Genomic DNA, 13,071 nt, shown 5'->3' with positions numbered 1-13,071 from the left:
GAGATATTCCGGATTCAATAATTGTGCTAGCAGATCCAGATAAATGACATCTACTAATGTCTTAATAGGATTCGTCACATCCTGAATTAGTAAGTCGGCTGGTAATTCTAGATCAACTTCTCCATCATTTTCACCGCCTGCTATACTATCTCCAATCTCCAAGAGCCATTCGGAGAATTTTCGTAACTCCTCAACATTGTCAGTTGAAGTACCAACTTGCAATCACATATTTTTGGTCAATCTAAGTACCTATAAGTGGTATACGTTTTAAATTATATAAATATAGTACGACAAAATTAATTTAACTAAGACTCACATAAAACGGTAATATTGATATTTAAAGAAAGAAATATATATACCGTGCAGAAAGACCATAAATACGATGAACACAGGGATGCAGCCACAACATCTGCTCTACTTCCTTTTGAAACAACCGGTAATGTCTGTCTAAAATCACCCCCGAATACCACAACTTTCCCACCAAACGGCACTTCAGCATTTCCCACGTCCAAAACACGCATTACATCTTTTAAACTTTTATCAAGGGCCTCAAAGCAATGCCTATGAGTCATCGGTGCTTCATCCCATATTATGAGTTTAGCACGTATCAAAAGTTCAGCTAAATCACTCAGGGCTTAATTGGGAGCATATGGAATCCTCCGTTACATTAATGGAAATTCCAAACCTGGAATGAGTGTTACACACCACGGTATCAATATTGTTGCAATTCCACTTGACGCAACAGCCACAACAATATCGCCCTTACTCCTGAAACAGGCACACAAAGCTCTCCAAAGGAAAGTTTTCCCAGTTCCACCATATCCATAAACGAAGAACACCCCTCTTTTGTTATTTAAAGCAGCTTCCATCACTTCATTATACACCAACCTCTGCTCGCCAGTCATTGAAGATAACAGAATCTCATGTTCTTCACTCAAGGACTGTCTATCGTACGACAACGCATCCATGACTAAACTATTTCGATGATGTGTCGTTGCAGACATGTCAAGGAACGACATTCCCTCAAATCGACGAAGTAAACTGCCATTTATTTGAAGAGAATTTTCAATATCAATAAGTGCATAATTTTGCAACTCTTCATCGGTAAGCTGTAAATATGTGGTTAAAAAAGTTGCAATATTATCTATGTGATTTTATATACTGCGGCAATCAATTCATAGAATAGATGAAGGTAAGAATGCGAAATATGAAGAATTGTTTTAAAGTTGTTCTAATTAAAATAGCGGTAAATGTTTACTATTAAATGAAGACACACCTTGATTGTTAAGAATAGTGCGTTGCCTATGAAGGATGTCGTCCGATAGAAGTTGCCAAGTTTCGTCCCAGACTCTGCTCGACATAGACAAAGTGCCACAAAATAATAACGTCGCGAACAAATTTCTCAAGTAGAAGCCAAACCCCAATCAGCTGCTTCGTTGATAGCTGCAATATACTCTCGATCATCACCAATTAATCCCAATGCATAACATGCTTCTCTAAATGTCGGATGAACAAACTGATTCACAGTCCTAATATCCTCAAAACATTTTGGTCCCTTAACGTGATTCAACATTACTCTCATGAAATACAATTCACCACATTGCGGGGGAACGTGAACCAACCTACCAATTGTAAATCCTTTTTTCCTAAGGCTCCATTGACGAAGTTTCTTTTTCCAAACAAATTTGGTTGGAAATTCACAGTACAATAATTCTTTAGCAACCTGCATGTCTTCTACTGTCGAATTATTACAGCCCATCCAATTAAGAAATTGTGACACCCCGACCGAAGTCTTTTCTACGACCTCATCAACCCAATCATCATCATGGAAGACTATAGGTTGCTCATCCGGAAGATGATATTGTAGCCTTTCAACAGCAGGAGTTCTGTAGTGGATATCAAACCCAAAAATTCTCCAAGCGGCTTCACATGCAGAGAGATATCGACAATCGTAAAACCTCTTAATCTCATAAAATCGACCAGGGTCCTCCTCATTACGTCGTGTATAAGACGACTGCATGGTAACTCGATCAGACTCCTTGTTAATGTACTTAAATAGGTACTTTATAGATCTAGATTGATTACACCATTCGACATTGATATGAGCCCGATATTTCAACAACAACTGAGAGTTATATGGAATGACAAAATCATTTCCCAGGGGCACATCATCTTTAATCACCGTAACTCCTTTCTTGCTTCTCTTGTATATAGGGTACCCATCACCGTCAACCGTTGTTCTCTCAGTGCACGGCTTTGGGTAATATTTTGAGCACTTGCCTCCCACCATACACGGACATGAGGGCTTTGCTTTACCACACGGTCCATGAAGCATATACTCGCAAAAAACATTATGTAAGACGGGATCTGTAGTCTGATCAGGAATCTCCGCGGAAATGATTTTGTCAACATCTGCGGCTGTAGGAAATTTGTCCTCCCGATGTAGGAACAATACTATATGGGCATGAGGGAGTCCACGTTTTTGAAATTCAATAGTATGCACGACTGCAAAAAACACGTTCATAAATGTCATTAGATTTTTCTACAGAAATGCTATGTCAGAAACGATATATTAAATTAAAAGATTAGCAATTGGTAGTACCTCCTCGCGCTCTTCCAAAAATATGTCGATCCTTTAAGTCCCTAATCAACTCATCAAGCTTCATTTTAAATACGCGACAGACAATATCTGGACGATCCTTGGGTCGCAAGCCTCTTTTAGAAACAAATCGTACTATTTCCAGCCACTTTGGATTACAGGTGAAAGTGATGAATAAATCTGGATAACCAAACCACTTACAAATAGTCATGGTATCGAGGAAATTTGCTTTTTTCCAGTTGTCACCTCCGGGGAAAGAAGAAGGCATGATAAACCGAGTACCCGCCGAAGATGGCTCAACATCTCCTCTTCCAATAGCATTTGAGAGGTTCTTATAATTATCAACTCGAAGTCGATCTTGGTTAAAACGAATGAAATTGAGCCTATACGATTCGACCAGCATATAACAATCAACTAAAAATTGGTGGAATGCCTTACCAGATAATAAGATCGTTGGAAATTCAACATCTGGTGGTCTCTCTATAAGATGATAAACAAACCACTCCCTACATGTTGTTTCTTCACGTGGTTGGTCACTCGTGCTAACACCAATAGAAGAAGCACTATGTAGGATACCTGGCCTATACCCATCTTCTCCGGATGGAATTAACAAAGGATATTGTAAGGGGGTGTATAAAGGGTGCAACTCAGATATCCGCTGTAAACCAGCGCACGACCTTCTTACAATAATATCTCGCTTCTCCATATGTGGACCAATATCCCTCTCAATTAAAGCCGCTACCTCTGAAACTGTTGGAAGATTGTAAGTTCTTCCATCACTTGATCTCCTTGAAATAAGTTTGATACTCACTTCACTGTCTGTATTTACAGTCAATCTATCCCTAACCTTCCTAAATGTCTTTGCAATTGTATTGTGAGAGTCCATCATATTTTCCAACAATCGTATTAACTCGTCATTAAACCTTGATGGATCCCCTGGACTACAATTAAAAATAAAATTATTGCCTGCGAAAAAAAATATTATACTCTACAAAAAAAAATTTATTATGGAAAGGAAATATATTTACCTAATGGCATTTTTTCGATTTTGAACTTCCTCTTCCGTGTCGTATATGTAAAGTTGACAGAACTTTGGCCTTGCATCTCCGGTCGGTACCAAAGTCCCTATCCGATGACAATTTTGACCTCCCATCCTAAACGTGTACGGTCCTTTACCTTGATTGATGGAATGATCGATTTTACCGCCCATAGAAGTGAATGAGAACATCGAGTTATAAGTTCTAATGTTTTCTCTATAATGGTTGCTAAATCGATCTTTGACCGGTCAACAACGACTTTATAAGTTCAAATTTCTTTGTAGAAATGCGAGTTCAACTTTTCCATCAGAACAACAAAGTGAGAACTTAGGACGTCTTGTACCACGTCTTTTATCTTTTCTCTCATCAAACCACATCAACGCGTGACATTTCTCGCACTCATATTCTGCATCACCACAGTCCCAATAGCCTTCCCATGGTAAACAATTTTGAAAACAAAATTCATAAATTAAGAAATAAAAATTAGACTACAACAACAAAAGCATGTTGCAATTCAAATTAAAAAATAAAAAGTCATGATTGAACTAACCATCATTATTTACTTTTTGAAGTATTTTTTTGAGTTCTTGAACATTCTCTATGTGAATAAGATGCATTAAAAACACAACTATCGGATGATTGTTCAATTCGGTTTACAGACGGAATCACTTCACTGAAAGTTTCACCATATTCAGCACATAGATCTCTCACTAAGCGCTCAACAACATCGGTCGGACTACATATAAGTTCTACACAACGTTTTTAATAAAAATTAAGAATGTCACAAACATTAATACGTGTTAAATGTAAAAAATTAAATATAGATATATACCTGTGACGTTGGAGGTTCTTGGTGTAAAATTGACCGATTTTTTAGAAACGTCTTTGTGAACATTACCAAAGACGTTTGTTAGAGACTCATTTTGTCTTTTTCTCTTGCCATTCTCGCTCGTAACTGATTAGGCGTTAGAATAACAGTGTTGGCATATGATGGAGTAGGATCATTAGAAACGTTACTTGGCGGGGTTCTTATCGCTAACTGTTCACTTACGATTGTTCTTCTGCTTCCATGACATGGGGTATGAGAAACTGAAATGTTCACAATTAGTACTGCCGTATTATAAATTTGTAAAAACAACAAATGAAAAAGGATATAAATTAAAATTCAAAGGATTTGACATTGATTGTGGCGTATTGTCCGTAATCATCAAGTTTCTTTGTGCTGTCTGAACTCCTAAATTGGTAAAGCATAACGGCATAGACAAATTATGTCAAACGTTATATTATTATGTACATTTTAACAGCGTAAACTACGTGGACCGTATATAAACACATCCCGAACAAAAATAAAAACACACACAATATCAAACATGGGCTGACAGAAATAGAATTTTGGGCTCAACCTTTCAATGATTCACGTCCAAACCAATTTCAAGCCCAATTTATTGCACATCCTTTATCGTCATTTATCAACATTTCTACAAACCCGTCCACTACATTTGAAGCCCAATTTATAAACCCATCCCTAATTGAATCCTAATTGAACCCACATTATATAAACCCATCCCCCCATCAAACCCTAACATTTCCGTTTCCCCTTCTACATTCCCGTCCACTACATTTGAAGCCCAATGTATAAACCCATCCCTAATTGAACCCTAATTGAACCCACATTATATAAACCCATCCCCCCCATCAAACCCTAACATTTCCGTCTCCCCTTTATTATTACATGCCTCCGCCTCTCTCTCTAACTCCTCTCTCTACTTCACTCTCTGATTACATCTTCAATACTACCATCCCCCATGAAACCCTAACTTTCATCATTAAAGATTGCTTACTACCATCCCCTCCGTCGTCCTCCCTAAATCCGATTCCCAACCCTTGAGCCTCTTACATCTTCTTATCGCCTTTATGGATGGTCTTCTTAGGAGCGTTTTTTGAAGATCTACTAATGGTAAGTTCACTTTTAGTATATGCTTTGTTATTTCCGCCGATTTGTAAATTAATTTCAAATTTTATTCGATTTTTTTTAAATGGTTGTTTATTTTCTTTCATCTATCAATTTTCTGAGTTATTGCTAATTAAAAAATCGACATATAATTTTTTTTTTAAAGATCAATTTCAGTACTTGCTTTTTTACAATGAGATTTATTAGATCTATAAGTTTATTTGATACACATGCTGTTAACAATTTTAAATCATTTTTTCTTAATATTTTTTGCAATTTTTTTCGAAATATAGCAGATCTGTTAAATACGGATCTAATTAATGCAAAATAAGATCCGCGTTTTGTTTTTGTTCATTTTTATGGCGCGCTTAATGAAGATGCTCAATACATGCCGCTTTTGATTAAATATTAATGCAAAATAAACATCTTTTCCTCGCATGCAGATTCATATTCATGAGGAAGGTGAAGGCTTCAAACTTTGGTTTTATTCAGATTCATATTAAAGATGCTCTATTTCGATATATTATAAAATGATCTGTTGATGGTGAGTTCCTTGATTGCATTTTTTAACACTTTTTTTTTTTAGATCTATGACTATAATGAGTTAGAAATGCTAGTAACAAAATTTTTTAAAAATGAATTCAATCTGTTTTAAAAAAGATGTTAAATTTTTTTAATGGAGTTGTTATGTTAGTCTTCATTATTTATCTATGTTATTGAAAATAATGTTTAAAAATCTGGAAATCTGACTATAGGATCTGTTGTCATTCAAGATTGCTGCGTTTTTGTTGTTGTGACAATTTAAAACCCTAGATTCATTAATTAAAATTACATGTTGGGTAGAACCTTACCTAAAATTGAATTCAAATCAGCACGGGTTTTAACCCGACCCAAATCAAAACGGGTTTAAACCCAACCCAAATCAAATCAGGTTTTAACTCGACCCAAATCAACACAGGTTCTAACCCGACCCAACCCAACACGGGTTTTAACCCGACCCAACCCAACACGGGTTTTTACCCGACCCAACCCAACACACGTTTTAACCCGACCCAACCCAACACGGGTTTTAACCCGACCCAACCCAACACGGGTTTTAACCTGACCCAACCCAACACGGGTTTTAACCCGACCCAACCCAACACAGGATCGACTCAATGACATGGGTGACCCATTTACATGGACTAACCCAATTACATGGATGACCCAATTACATGGATGACCCGATTACATGGATGACCCAATTACATGGGTGACCAATTACATGGGTCGACCAATTACTCGGACCAATTACGGGTGACCCAACCTGGGTGACCCAACTGGACTCGACCCAACCTGGATTGACCCAACCTGGACTGACCTAACCCAACCCAACCCAACCTAGACTGACCTAACCCAACCCAACCCAACCTAGACTGATCTAACCCAACCCAACCTAACTGTTAGTCCTACCCCAAACCAACCAATACAACTGTTGTCTTTCACACTCAGGTTTCAATATGTTACAATTCTAAACTCATTTTGATTTCACAGTTGTGAGATGTGTTGTATAATATACAAATCATAGTAATTGTTCTACACTTGTTTGCAGAACATTCATTGCATATCAATTATCGACATGTGAAAAGTTAAGTACATTTACTGATTCTCTTTTCTAATATACCTTTCAATTTCATATTTCCCCTTTTGGGAACATAATTTACTAACACTTCTTATATTGCTCCTTGTAGAAACATTTTGAAAGGAAGGTTTCAAAAATATAAGTTAAGTGTTATTCAGTCCTTGTTTCTTTAAAAAAGTTTCCTTTTAAGTTTTAGTTTGATTTCTTATTACCAACACCTTTTTTTGCTTTCAGTTTTGTCAATTTTATTTGAACTTAATCTAATGAAAATATGTTACTAAAATGCAGGTTCATTGGTAGCATACATATTCTTCCTGAAAGATAGAAAAAGTTAAGTAACCAATAACATTCGAAGCATGCATATTGTTCGTGAAAGTTGGAAAAAGTTAAGTAAGCAATAACACAATGTAACAGATTTTAATTCATAGAAATAAATTAAGAAACTTACTGTTTTCATTGTTCATTCCTTGCTGCCGTCTCCTTTTTTTTGGCTTGTACTTGAGTTGCTCTTTTCCATGTTTAACCCACCTCTGTTTTGATGCTTCTCAAGATGATGCAAAATATGTGCACAATTTCACAGTTTCTAGTTGGTTTTCTTTTTAATTCATCTAAAAAAACTGGTAAACTAAAATGTGTTTGATTTACTTTTACTTCATTCAACTATTGCCCACTAACTTACAAAACTATTTTGTTTAGTTTACTCAAATATTGCCCACTAACTTATTAACTGCAAGTAGTGCATCATGGATAGTTGACCATAATTGTTTAAACCGTCAGTTAAGCTGAAAAAAATTCGACTTTGATTTTTCAGACGTTTTTGCTTTCACATTCCGTGATTATGCTACAACTACTTCATTTAGTTGACTCAAATATTGCCCACTAACTTATAAACTGCAAGTAGTGCATCATGGATAGTTACCATAACTGTTTAAATAAATCAGTTAATTTGAAAAAATTTAGACCTTGATTTTTAAGACGTTTTTGCTTACACATTCCGTGACTATGCTTTTAAATTTCTGCCCTTCCATTCATCCGTTTTTTTCCATGATTTTCAATATAAGTCAAATACTCATACAACATTTTTCGTTTACTCATTGGTAGGATATTGAATGTACTCTATTATTGTTGGCTGTAAAAAAACCGTGTTTCTTTGGTAATTACTCACTTATTAATGACTAATGACATGTATCGTAAACTGGAAATGAAAGAATTAAATTTCATAATGATGACGAAAGTTCATTAATTCTTAGTGGGAATTGAAATACAATAGTAAAAAACGTAGTACATAAATAAGGATCGCCGATGTTGCTTCTTTAAAACCGCATCCAATCTTTGCTTTCCTTTAAGCTCCATGTTTGAAGTGTTGTGCCATCCGTTTCTCCTTTAGCTTCTTGATTGGCTGCATATTAAACCTGCTACAAATCTATCTTAAATATGACGACCTAAATTGTTCGATTACAACTTAAAATAACCTTGGTCCAAAATAGAACATAAAACAACAGTCCAAAAACAAAAACAGAAATGTCCGTTAACAACGTTCAGAAATTGCTTAATAGCTGAAATGTTTTTTAGAACTCCATAGGCTGCTTGCCTATCTTAATTTCCTTCATTTTTGTGGCAGATGATTTGTCGGATGCTTCAGTCGTCTCCACGACACCTTTCTGTGGTGTGATCTCTTCGGAATTCAGCACAGGTTCGGACTCAATCATCTCTCTCATTTGCTCCTAACAAAAAATAATTGTTACTAAAAAGCCATTAGTATCAAAAAAATTAGTTCAAGTTAAAATTCAATTCACCATTATTGAATCTGATTTCGAAGTGTCCCTTGTCGAAGTTGAAATTGCTTGTTCCTAAAGGAGAGGACACTATTTATTAGTAAAACGAAATATACAAAATAAAGTGTGTATATGTTAGTCATTAATTAATCTTATACCTTTCTTGCATTATTCATAGCATCCCACTTAACAATTGTTCTTAGGTCATCACGTAAACTGATCACCCCAAATGACTTCGATTTTTGCTGAATGTTATATAAATCAGTCACTCTTATTTTTGCCACAAATGTCCTGTCAAGTAAGGGCCTGAAATCTGGGGGAGGGACGACACTGTACATCTGAAACGATATTTAAACGTTAATCAGTAACATTATAAGTTGGTTAGATATTATTGCAAATTGTATGTAAATGAGTTTTAGGTTACCTCATCTTCGTCAAGGATGGCTTGTGTTTTTTTCCTAAGCAAATCAACCATTACATCATCCCAAATAATGAACTCAACCGAATCTGGATCTTCATATGTCACAATAAACTTAACTTGAAACCTTGGTATTGGTGATGTCACCCCCACACCCTTCATTGTGCAATTATTGTTAATTTTTTCCTTGTCACAATACCACAACCCATCTTCTCCTTGTTTCACTTTTGATCTGCATTCTTTGCAAGAGTAGTAGTACCAACTACTACCAGATGTATCTAACTCAATAATCTTGGCCATTGTGACATATGCCCCTCCTTTGGTTAAATTTGGTATCTCTGATAGTGTTTTGATGTTTGCACTTGCGAGGATTGGAGGATGGTACCCAGCAGTTTCTGGAGCCCCAAAGATGGGTTCATCATCATCTGGAAAACTGGTAAGAAAAATGGCTTAATTAATTTAAGCTGAAGTAGGAATGTTAAAAAAAATTTGAACTCAAAATGTTTCGGATTGTATTTGGAATTGTTTTTTTCAAATATTTTTTTACGATTTATCGAACGCTTCATTTGGTGGACGATTTCTGGAGTTTTTATGTTGTGCCTTTTCTGGTCAATAACAATTAATGCACCTACTATTCCCCTAAAGACAATAACATCACATAAAACGGATTTAGATGTCATACCTATTGTTGAACACTTTCACCTCGTTCATATCTGGATTAACCAATATCTTTGTTGCACCCCATGTTGTTGTTATGCTAACTTCCCCTGCATAGTAGGAAATAATGAGACAATTTTTTTCCAACATTTTTTTCTTAAATTTTGTAAGTAATCAAAGTGTTTGTAATGCTGAAAATGGTATTTGAATGACCAGAATTTTATACCTTCATAAACTGATCGTTTTACGAAAAGCATAACCAATGTTGGCTTTGGTTTGTTAATGAACTCTTGCTCGATTTTTGAAATTTGCTGAAGGTAATCCCCAAACAATGAGCAGCACATGTTTTGGTTCCTGAAAAAACGGTTTATAATTATTATTTTGATATGGTGTTAAGTTTGGCATATTGTTTATAGAATATAGTCAACTTACAGATTATTGCCCAAAACAATAGTCCTCTTTCTCTTGCCATTGCTGTCTCTTATTGGATAAATGTGCTCCAACCTTCCAATTACGTCTGTCACAGAATTTTTCACTTGTTAGTTAACAGAATTTTTCAGTTGGTAGTTAACATTTAGGGTGCATATATGAAAAATTAATTGTAGGCCATTGTTGCTTACCAATATAAAGTCTATTTGGCATTGCTCCAAACACGACCGCATTGAAAGTGTAGAAAGCATGGGTAGAAAGAGGAATATCTACATTTGGAATGGGTACCACCCTGGTGTTGTACTCGAACCAAATCTTGCACGGGTGAATTGTTGCCATGTCAAGTCCCACTCGGTTTGATGATACACTGAACCTTCTGATTTTGTATGTGCTCCCTTCATTAAGGTGCTCTAAGAAAAGGCGAGTCAGCCTCTGGTTGACTGATGCCTGAATTGTGTCTCCCTACATTCATTCATATTTGTTAATACCTTGTTACAATAATTTGAAAAACACCACAGGAAAAGGGGAAAAGGGAGACTTACATTCTCATCAATTAGGATGAGTTCTACACCTTTCACTTCCTTGGGATTTGTCTCCGACTTTCTGTACCACAATCTCATAACCCGAACAGTTAATTGCTCCGTCCTTGATGTTTCTTTGGTGATGCTCGAAATTGGAATACTCTGGATGTGTGCCATAATCTCAACTTTTTGATTGAATTTGCTATATTGAGTTTCAGTGACATTATCAATGTTTGCAATCCTATATATACTAAAATACAACCTCTTGTAAACCCTAAATCCCCCAATACTTCCATTACCCATGAACCTCACTTCTTTGAAACTGCTGTAACTACTGCCATTCCATATTTAACTGCATATGCCCTAATTTCAGAATATGCTGATTATTTTAATTTTATGCAGTTTCGGATTTCATGGTTGGACGGTCCAAGTGTATTTATTATGATGAGATTTATTAGATCTATAAGTTTATTTGATACACATGCTGTTAACAATTTTAAATCATTTTTTCTTAATATTTTTTGCAATTTTTTTCGAAATATAGCAGATCTGTTAAATACGGATCTAATTAATGCAAAATAAGATCCGCGTTTTGTTTTTGTTCATTTTTATGGCGCGCTTAATGAAGATGCTCAATACATGCCGCTTTTGATTAAATATTAATGCAAAATAAACATCTTTTCCTCGCATGCAGATTCATATTCATGAGGAAGGTGAAGGCTTCAAACTTTGGTTTTATTCAGATTCATATTAAAGATGCTCTATTTCGATATATTATAAAATGATCTGTTGATGGTGAGTTCCTTGATTGCATTTTTTAACACTTTTTTTTAGATCTATGACTATAATGAGTTAGAAATGCTAGTAACAAAATTTTTTAAAAATGAATTCAATCTGTTTTAAAAAAGATGTTAAATTTTTTTAATGGAGTTGTTATGTTAGTCTTCATTATTTATCTATGTTATTGAAAATAATGTTTAAAAATCTGGAAATCTGACTATAGGATCTGTTGTCATTCAAGATTGCTGCGTTTTTGTTGTTGTGACAATTTAAAACCCTAGATTCATTAATTAAAATTACATGTTGGGTAGAACCTTACCTAAAATTGGATTCAAATCAGCACGGGTTTTAACCCGACCCAAATCAAAACGGGTTTAAACCCAACCCAAATCAAATCAGGTTTTAACTCGACCCAAATCAACACAGGTTCTAACCCGACCCAACCCAACACGGGTTTTAACCCGACCCAACCCAACACAGGTTTTTACCCGACCCAACCCAACACACGTTTTAACCCGACCCAACCCAACACGGGTTTTAACCCGACCCAACCCAACACGGGTTTTAACCTGACCCAACCCAACACGGGTTTTAACCCGACCCAACCCAACACAGACTGACTCAATGACATGGACTGACCCATTTACATGGACTAACCCAATTACATGGACTGACCCAATTACATGGACTGACCCAATTACATGGACTGACCCAATTACATGGACTGACCCAATTACATGGACTGACCAATTACATGGACTGACCAATTACCTGGACTGACCAATTACCTGGACTGACCCAACCTGGACTGACCCAACCTAGACTGACCCAACCTGGACTGACCCAACCTGGATTGACCCAACCTGGACTGACCTAACCCAACCCAACCCAACCTAGACTGACCTAACCCAACCCAACCCAACCTAGACTGATCTAACCCAACCCAACCTAACTGTTGGTCTTACCCCAAACCAACCAATACAACTGTTGTCTTTCACACTCAGGTTTCAATATGTTACAATTCTAAACTCATTTTGATTTCACAGTTGTGAGATGTGTTGTATAATATACAAATCATAGTAATTGTTCTACACTTGTTTGCAGAACATTCATTGCATATCAATTATCGACATGTGAAAAGTTAAGTACGTTTACTTATTCTCTTTTCTAATATACCTTTCAATTTCATATTTCCCCTTTTGGGAACATAATTTACTAACACTTCTTATATTGCTCCTTGTAGAAACATTTTGAAAGGAAGGTTTCAAAAATATAAGTTAAGT

At 35.9% G+C, this 13,071-nt stretch overlaps 2 protein-coding genes across 2 annotated transcripts; both read right to left on the bottom strand.

The window, feature by feature from the left end:
• Positions 1–662: 662 nt before the first annotated feature.
• On the bottom strand, positions 663–3,488 carry LOC141629311 (uncharacterized). The gene is made up of 4 exons (XM_074442332.1): positions 2,603–3,488; positions 1,420–2,505; positions 1,277–1,350; positions 663–1,109 (listed from the first exon to the last, which is right to left on the bottom strand). The coding sequence occupies exons 1-4, from the start codon at positions 3,486–3,488 to the stop codon at positions 663–665; spliced, it is 2,493 nt and encodes an 830-aa protein (XP_074298433.1).
• A 5,288-nt stretch (positions 3,489–8,776) lies between these two features.
• Positions 8,777–11,311, bottom strand: LOC141629310 (uncharacterized). The gene is made up of 8 exons (XM_074442331.1): positions 11,030–11,311; positions 10,679–10,949; positions 10,491–10,575; positions 10,285–10,412; positions 10,084–10,168; positions 9,408–9,834; positions 9,142–9,321; positions 8,777–8,932 (listed from the first exon to the last, which is right to left on the bottom strand). Exons 1-8 carry the CDS (start codon positions 11,309–11,311, stop codon positions 8,777–8,779), a joined length of 1,614 nt encoding a protein of 537 aa, XP_074298432.1.
• Between the last annotated feature and the right edge of the window lie 1,760 nt (positions 11,312–13,071).

This window comes from Silene latifolia, chromosome Y (assembly GCF_048544455.1).
Source record: "Silene latifolia isolate original U9 population chromosome Y, ASM4854445v1, whole genome shotgun sequence".
In the NCBI taxonomy this organism is placed as follows: Eukaryota; Viridiplantae; Streptophyta; class Magnoliopsida; order Caryophyllales; family Caryophyllaceae; genus Silene; species Silene latifolia.
This window is presented reverse-complemented; position numbering and strand designations above follow the sequence as displayed.

Bases quoted from the DNA above. Each gene is read 5' to 3' on its own strand.
- LOC141629311 (XM_074442332.1), bottom strand. From the start codon at position 3,488: ATGATGGACTCTCACAATACAATTGCAAAGACATTTAGGAAGGTTAGG. The intron at 2,506-2,602 runs GTACTACCAATT...TGTTTTTTGCAG, and splicing joins TTTTGGAAGAGCGCGAGGAG to TCGTGCATACTATTGAATTT. The intron at 1,110-1,276 runs GTGTGTCTTCAT...ACATATTTACAG, and splicing joins CACTATTCTTAACAATCAAG to CTTACCGATGAAGAGTTGCA.
- LOC141629310 (XM_074442331.1), bottom strand. From the start codon at position 11,311: ATGGGTAATGGAAGTATTGGGGGATTTAGGGTTTACAAGAGGTTGTAT. The intron at 10,950-11,029 runs GTAAGTCTCCCT...GAATGAATGTAG, and splicing joins TCATCCTAATTGATGAGAAT to GGAGACACAATTCAGGCATC. The intron at 10,413-10,490 runs GTAAGTTGACTA...CCGTTTTTTCAG, and splicing joins ATTGTTTTGGGCAATAATCT to GAACCAAAACATGTGCTGCT.